The sequence below is a fragment of the Dama dama genome, chromosome 1 (genome assembly GCF_033118175.1).
Source record: "Dama dama isolate Ldn47 chromosome 1, ASM3311817v1, whole genome shotgun sequence".
NCBI lineage: Eukaryota > Metazoa > Chordata > Mammalia > Artiodactyla > Cervidae > Dama > Dama dama.
The window spans coordinates 47,126,259-47,135,021 of record NC_083681.1 but is presented as its reverse complement, the minus strand read 5'-3'; the positions used below and the strand labels follow the sequence as shown (position 1 = coordinate 47,135,021).

At 39.0% G+C, this 8,763-nt stretch overlaps 1 protein-coding gene across 1 annotated transcript; it reads right to left on the bottom strand.

The window, feature by feature from the left end:
- Positions 1-925: 925 nt before the first annotated feature.
- LOC133052460 (olfactory receptor 56A4-like) lies at positions 926-2,845 on the bottom strand. Its single transcript, XM_061137404.1, has 2 exons — positions 2,597-2,845; positions 926-1,621 (listed from the first exon to the last, which is right to left on the bottom strand). Exons 1-2 carry the CDS (start codon positions 2,843-2,845, stop codon positions 926-928), a joined length of 945 nt encoding a protein of 314 aa, XP_060993387.1.
- Positions 2,846-8,763: the final 5,918 nt, after the last annotated feature.

Sequence of the window (8,763 nt, the reverse complement as noted above, 5' to 3'; positions counted from 1 at the left end):
TCATTTGAACATACGGAGAATACTATTCCAGTCAGTTGGAGCAATGAGTACAGAGTACTAAACAAAGAAAAAGCAGAAGTCTAAGAAGTAGTGGAAGTCCGAGGGAGGGATACAGCCATGGGGAGGATAAGACAGAGATGACAGGGAAGACCTGATCACAAATAGCAGAACTTCTGGTTCCAAACAAACAAAGGAAGACTGGCTATGAGAAGGTGACTATCATTGTAGGCCTGTCAGAATATACTGGAGATCTTTTCAAAGGTAGAGTCATTTGGAGGAATTTGGTATGGAAATAAAATTCAGTGTTTAAAGCTAAACTTCTGATAGCATATGTAAAAAAAAAGCTCTGCCATTGATGCAATTCTGCTTTTTTTATTGTTCTTGCATAAAAACTTTGGTGTAACCCTTCATTCCTCTCAATCTTTTATAACCTCCTTATGAACTCTCAGCAAATCTTGTGACCCATAACTTCAATTTTCACGCACCACCTTAGTTCAAATAATTATCATTTCCCACTTGGATTATTGAAGTAAAGTCTGCATTGTTTTTTCCAGTCTTACCCATACTCCTCATGTTCTATTTGAAGCACTGTTCCATCCCTGCTCTGGTAATTACATATGAGGGTATTTGGAATGTAAAGACTGAGTAGTATGTGGAAGACACTAAATATTTATTTAATGAATGAGTAATTGAGATATCACAATGGCAAGGGCTCAGAATGAAAATAATGGATACCAAAACATATTCAATGAGGGTTTCAGGAGAGGGTTACTGAGAGTAAATATTGTGATAGTGGTTGAGGAAGGTTTAAATAAAAGATGAGGGTAGCAACATGGATGTTACATGGTGCTCCTTGTGGTATTCAGTTGAAACCATCACTGACACACTCAGATTTCCATAATCCCTAATCTTTGACTCACATCTCTCAGCACTGGTACTTGAATAGTTTGATAATCCCTTGCTTGATTTCCTGGGTTCGTACTCCATAAACAATGGGGTTCAGGGCTGGTGGGATGAGATGGTGCAAGACATTGAGAAGAATGGGTACCTCTGGGGACACTTTTTTCCCTGCCTTATTTGTGAAGATGAAGACTAGCAGCAATGTATAGAAGAAAAGTATAAGAATGAGATGGGAACCACAAGTACTCAAGGCCTTGGTGGTTGCACCTCCTGACTGCAAATGCACAACAGCACTCAAGATGAAGCAGTAGGATAGCAAGATAAGGACCAGATCAGAACCTAACAGGCACCAAACACTCACAAATTGGTAGAGCTTATTCAGGTGAATATCTCCACAGGAGAGCTTTGCTACAGAAATGTTGGCACAGATACAGTTTTCCACTACATTGCTGGCACAGTAATTGAGTCTCGCAGCCAGAATTGGTGTAGGCAGAGTGGCCAGCAAATTGCGAAAGATGATGAAGATGGCCGCATTGACGACAAACTGTTCCGTGATGATGGATGGGTAGCGCAGTGGGTGGCAGATGGCCATGTAGTGGTCATAAGCCATGACCAGAAAGGTGGAGGATTCCATGGGAAGGAATGTATTCATGATGAACATCTGCAGGAAGCAGCCCATAAAGCTGATGGGCTTCATGTCGAACCAGAAGATGAGCAGGACCTGCCAGAATTATTATTTTCAAAAGCAGTGCATTCACTCCCACCCTAGGGTACTTAACCCTTGGATAATCCTTTGATGACTTCAACCACTCATATCCCCAAACCACAATGTCATAATCCTAGCAGGGACAGTGTCCTAATTTCAAATACCTTCTATGTGCATCCCAACTTCCAGAGCCCAATTTATACACTTTTAAACTATAGATCACACCCTTTTGCTTAAAAACATTTGTTTCTAGTCTGTCTTCTCTTATTCTCTAGAGTTCTTACCCAAACTTCATATGGACACATCAGCTCGTCTAAATGTATCACAAGGACATCAAATCCAATAAGCCCAATAATTATATTTGGACACCCTCCAACTTCTCCTTATACATAAGAAACATCTTCCAATTATGCCTCCTACCTCAGTATATGACATAAATATACATCTAGTTTTTAAAGTTTTTTTTAATATTGATCAGTTTTTAAAGCTTTATTGAACAATAAATATTGTTATAACATTGCTTCTGTTTTATGTTTTGGTTTCTTGGCCTTGAGGCATGTAGGATCTTAGCTCCCCCAACAGGGATTGAACCCACACGACCTGCACTGGAAGGTGAAGTCTTAAGCACTGGACTGTCAGGGAAGTCCCTTGTTATGTTTTAGAAAGAAAAGTGTTGAGCCCTTGAATATAAGGGTGGGGTGATTCAGAGTCAAGGAGAATCTCCTTAGAAGTAAACAGAAAGTCAAAATTTGGAATATCACTGACTCAGACATTGAGAGAGGGCTTCTCAGTTTGAAAAAATAATGTGAAACCTTAAAAATCATAGGCACTGAGAATGAGAGGAGACATATCTGGAAGCTGTGATAGACCTAGTATGATACTGTTGGCAACTCATTGAAAATTTTACAGGAGTATTTACATCTGCAAAGCAAGGTAGTGATTAGAGAAAGATGATTGAATACCCAGGAGTAAATCCAGGGAGACTCTGACCTTAGGGATGACTGTGAGGCAGAGGATGACATCCAACAGAGAAAGGATGGCAAGCAGGTAGTACATGGGCTCGTGCAGAGATGCCTCCTGCCAGATGGCAAGTAATAACAGAAAGTTGGCCCCAAGGGCCAAAACTAGGAGAGGAGCCAGGACTAGAGACAGCCAGTGCTGGGTATCCTGCATTCCTGGAAAGCAGATCATCAGGAATTCAGTCACCTGGGTCCCTGTGTGGTTGAGAGATAACACCATGGCTGGCAGATAAGCCTGAAACTGACTGAAAGAAAAGAGATATGAATTCAGTTTGACTGTTACGTTAGCAATCCCCTGACGGATTTATCTGCCTTCATTCTAGGCCATCAAGTTTCTCCACAGTTCTATTGACACAAAATCTGTCTAAAATTTAAATTGGATAAAATCACTCTTTGTTAAACCATTTTCCTTAGCATTCGTAACTTTATGAAGCAAGAATAACTCCCTTCACATGAGTATGTTCCAACTTCACTCACATAGACACAGCCCCTTATAGAGCATGCTTTGTTTTGTCTCACCTCCGTGTTTCCGCATGTGTCATACCCTTCTCCTAGAATTAACTCTCTAGCCATCAAGTAAATAGCTTCTCTTTGCCCCATTTTATCTGTGCCATGAGTTACACCTCTTAGAAATTTAAGAAAAAATATGGTTTTTTCTTGTTACTCTTTTTACATACATATATAATTGAATGCTTCTTCCACTTCTTCTCCTTGTTCTCTGTGACCCTTAAACATCCTGAGCACAAAGCGTTAATAAAACTTTCTCATATTCCTTCACATTTCCTATTTGTCTTCCAAAAACTCTGTGTTCCATCTGCCAGCAGTGGAGTCTTATCTCTTTATTATAGCACAAAGAAAAATACCACATATCTGGTAACACAATAAGCGCTCAATAAATACTATTCAGATAGAAGACTGATAGATTGTTGAAAGTATCATAACACCTTGCACTCATTTAACTCATTAATGCTATCTCCACATCTTGCTCCACCATTAACCACTGGCACTGTTGCTTAACACTCACTAAAAATTTGAACAAAACAAAATGGATAAATATGTTAGTGCTGAGAGGAAAAAGAGAACAATAAATACAAAAGACAGCTGTGCAGTGTCTTATTTACATGAGTCTTTGGTAAGTAACTGCTTAAAACAAACAAATTGTTTTTCATTTCCTGAAAAAAAGAAGAAAAATTAAAGAAATGAGGTTCTAAGACAAGGGAAGAACTGAGGAATACTTAAACATGCCCCAGAATAAAAGCTCACAGACAAAAGGGTCAGTTCCTTTTGGTTATCTTCTTAACCATCCAGGATCCTGCTGGTAAAGTAGTTGCCAGGTTGTTCTGTGCTCTCTCATGAAGCAACAGATGGATTTCGGAGCACACACACAAAAATTCTCCCTATTGAGGTTTGGAGATGTTTCTTTTTCTTGACCCTGTAGTATGGGTATTACATCGGGACTCTCTTTTATCTAGACCAGCGGTTCCTCAATACTAGTGTGTGTCAGAATCACCTGGAGAGTTTGTTTATGCACAGGTTGCCTGACGCACAGAGGATAGTCTGCAGAGTTACCAACTTTGTAGGTCCATCTGCAGGGAAGCTCTGCTCAGCTTTAGACATCAAACTGATTGTTTCTCCCATTATCTTTAGACATTTAAGTACAATTCTGGCCAATCTCTAGTCTCCCATTTTGAAAATTATCTTCCTCCCATGGACTCTCTGGGAATTCTCTAGGTCTTTTTTTTAATGGTTTTATCTCTCTTCCTGGACCTACAGTTCTTAGCCACCTCTCCTGGTGGCTCATTAAGGTCATTAAGATCAGGGACAATTTATCTTTTTTTATTAATTTATTTATTTTAATTGGAGACTAATTACTTTACAATATTGTGGTGGTTTTTGCCATATACTGAGATGAATCAGCCATGCATGTACATGTGTCCCCCAACCTGAACCCACCTCCCACCTCCCTCCCCATCCCATCCCTCAGGCTTGTGCCAGTGCATCAGATTTGAGTGCCCTGTTTCATGCATCAAACTTGGACTGGTGATATATTTCACATATGGCTGTATACATGTTTCAATTCTATTCTCTCAAATCATCACACCCTTGCCTTCTCCCACAGAGTCCAAAGGTCTGTTTTATACATCTGTGTCTCTTTTGCTGTCTTGCATATAGGATCATCACTACCATCTTTCAAAATTCCATATATGTGTATTAATATACTGAACTGGTGTTTTTCTTTCTGACTTACTTCACTCTGATTAATAGGCTCCAGTTTCATCCACCTCATTAGAACTGATTCAAATGAGTTCTTTTTAATAGCTGAGTAATATTCCATTGTGTATATATACCACACTTCCTTATCCATTCTTCTGCCGATGGACATCTAGGTTGCTTCCATGTCTTAGCTATTGTAATCAGTGCTGCGTTGAACATTGGCATACACGTGTCTCTTTCAGTTCTTTTTTCCTCGGTGTGTATGCTCAGCAGTGGAATTGATGGGTCGTATGGCAGTTCTATTTTCAGTTTTTTTATGAACCTCCACACTGTTTTCCATAGTGGCTGTGCCAGTTTGCATTCCCACCAACAGTGTAAGAGAGTTTCCTTTTCTCCACACCCTCTCCAACATTTATTGTTTGTAGACTTTTTGATAGCAGCTATCTAACTGGCTTGAGATATTACCTCATTGTGGTTTTGATTTGTGTTTCTCTGATAATGAGTGATGTCGAGAAACTTTTCATGTGTTTGTTAGTCATTTGCATGTCTTCTTTGGAGAAATGTCTGTTTAGTTCTTTGGCCCATTTTTTTTATTGGATTGTTTATTTTTCTGGTATTGAGCTGCTTGTATATTTTTGAGATTAATTCTTTGTCAGTTGCTTCATTTGCTATTATTTCCTCCCATTCTGAAGGCTGCCTTTTCACCTTGCTTATAATTTCCTTCGTTGTGAAAAAGTTTTAAAGTTTGATTAGGTCCCATTTGTTTATTTTTGCTTTTATTTCCACTACTCTGGGACGTGGGTCATAGAGGATCCTGCTGTGATTTAAGTCAGAGAGTCATTTGCCTATGTTTTCCTCTAGGAGTTTTATGGTTTCTGGTCTTACGTTTAGATCTTTAATCCATTTTGAGTTTATTTTTGTGTTTGTTGCTAGAAAGTGTTCTAGTTTCATTCTTTTACAAGTGGTTGACCAGTTTTCCCAGCACCACTTGTTAAAGAGGTTGTCTTTTTTCCATTGTATATCCTTGCCTCCTTTGTTGAAGATAAGGTGTCCATAAGTTCGTGGATTTATCTCTGGGCTTTCTATTCTGTTCCATTGATCTATATTTCTGTCTTTGTGCCAGTACCATACTGTCTTGATGACTGTGGCTTTGTAGTAGAGTCTGAAGTCAGGCAGGTTGATTCCTCCAGTTCCATTCTTCTTTCTCAAGATTACTTTGGCTATTCGAGGTTTTTTTGTATTTCCATACCAATTGTGAAATTATTTGTTCTAGTTCTGTGAAAAATACCTTTGGTAGCTTGATAGGGATTGCATTGAATCTATAGATTGCTTTGGGTAGAATAGCCATTTTGACAATATTGATTCTTCCAATCCATGAACACGGTATGTTTCTCCATCTGTTTGTGTCCTCTTTGATTTCTTTCATCAGTGTTTTATAGTTTTATATACATAGGCATTTTGTTTCTTTAGGTAGATTTATCCCTAAGGACAGAAAATTAGCAAGGAAACACAACCTTTAAATGATACAACAGACCAGTTAGACCTAATTGGTATCTATCTTTTTTCTTCATGGCAGTTGACACAAATTCAGACACTTACAATATGCCTCTAATAATTCAAGAAGGTCTACTCTCTGGTCAGACTCCCAGTCCAAACTTCTGTGAGCTCAGTTGACCCACACTCTAATGTGCTTATGCTCTTCTGATATCGGTGATCTTCAGGGTCTCCACATACTAACATCTGCAGCTACAATAACATTCTCTGAAGTAAACAGTAAGTAAAGTTGAGGACAAAACTCAAAGTGTCACTTATGCTTAGCTTTCCAATGTACTGTTCCCAAAAATACTTACAGAGAAAGTCTGTGCCAAATAACAGTAACAGTTTGACAATTTCAGACAATGTGTCACTCCTCCACTTGGCCCCCTACTCTGGCTTTGCCCAGATGAAGATGCTGTGTCTATAACAGTCACTGTTGTGCAGCTGGAAACATGAGGAGTTGGTTTAAGAATCCTGCTTCCTTGGGTTTCTGCCTCCCTGCAGACACACACACACTTCCAGTATAAAAAAAGAGAGTTTTGCATTTAAACTCAGATGAAATGAGAAATCAGTGACCAACTTACATTTTCTCTTGAGAAGTCTGAGAGTTACATAAACAGATATTATTGGCAATGGAAAGAAGTATCACTCAGAGACTTGGAGGATGTATTTAAGAGATCCTTTAAAAAGACAAATGTCATTAAATAAGAAATGACTTCCTCTTACATATTAGCTACATTCTAGAAAAACTGTTTTTTTAAATGAGTACTTTATGATGATTTGTGTTACTATTGAGTGAAAGTGTTAGTGGCTCAGTCATGTCTGACTCTTGGCAACCTCATGGACTGTATAGCCTGCCAGGCTCCTCTGTCCATGTAATTCTCCAGGCAAGAATACTGGAGTGGGTAGCTATGCCCTCTTCCAGGAAATCTTCCCACCCCAGAGACCTAACCCAGGTCTCCTGCATTGAAAGCATATTGTTTACCACCTGAGCCATGAGGGAAGCCATTAATTTTTAGTTATTAAATTTTAGAAATATCTTTTTAAATTTGTTTATTTTTTAATTGAAGGATAATTTCTTTACAGAATTTTGTTGTTTTCTGTCAAACCTCAACATGAACCAGCCATAGGTATACATATATCCCCTCCCTCTTGAACCTAGAAATATCTTTACACAGGAAAAAATATGTCACTTAAGTGAAAACAAATATATGGATACATAGAAACTTTCTATTCTCTAATTTCACAAAATTTCACCCAAAAAATGAAATAGCAATAGCAACGTAGGATAAATAATTGTAGGGACAATTATTTATTGTGAATTACAGTGAATCTGTAAGCACACATAGAAGGACATATTCTGAAAATAATGAGCTGGGAGCAACTGGAATAGTGGTCATATAGGAGAGTACTTGAGAAGTTTTGTGATTGGGTTAGAATTAGTTTTTGGAATTGTGAAACAGAGAAGAGAGAGCAGATTAAAGCTATTGCTTTGATGGAAGACAATACCATAGAAGTAAATTATTTAATACTTTTTTTAAGAATGACTAACTTCATCATGGGCTTCCCAGGTGGCTCAGTGGTAAAAGAACCCCCCTGCCAATGCAGGAAACACAGCAAATGTGGGTTTGATCCCTGGGTGGGAAGTATCCCCTGGTGTAGGAAATGGCAACCCACTCTAGTATTCTTGCCTATAAAATTCCATGGACAGAGAAGCCTTACAGGCTATAGTCCACAGAGTTGCAATGAGTTGGACATGACTGAACCACTGAGCACACAGCTTCCTCATAGACCAGCTATACTAGAGGATATCTTCAAATGATTCATAAAATAACATAAACTGCTGCTGCTAAGTTGCTTCAGTCATATCCAACTCTGTGCGACCCCACAGATGGCAGCCCACCAGGATCCCCTGTCCCTGGCATTCTCCAGGCAAGAATACTGGAGTGGGTTGCCATTTCCTTCTCCAATGCACGCATGCATACTAAGTCACTTCAGTCCTGTCCAACTCCGTGCGACCCTATGGACAGCAGCCCACCAGGCTCTCTTGTCCACAGGATTCTCCAGGCAAGAATAGTGGAGTGCCCAAAAAAGGGTATGGTCACAAAAAGGAGCAAATTAATCCTAGGAACACTGACCAAAATCTGAGTCTCCACTATTTTTAGGGTGATCATGGAAGGAACTGCAAAGAGTAAAATCCACTTATCTTTGTTCAATTAACCCACTAATTTGTAAGTCTGAATTCTATGGGAAGACAAGGTAGCACCAGGACAGGATATAATAATTGACACAACAGGGCTGAAAACAGAATGAGAAAGTCAATTTAACTGTATATCTAAGATAAGCAGGAGAGAATGGGAATGCACATGGTACCTGAAATATGATAGA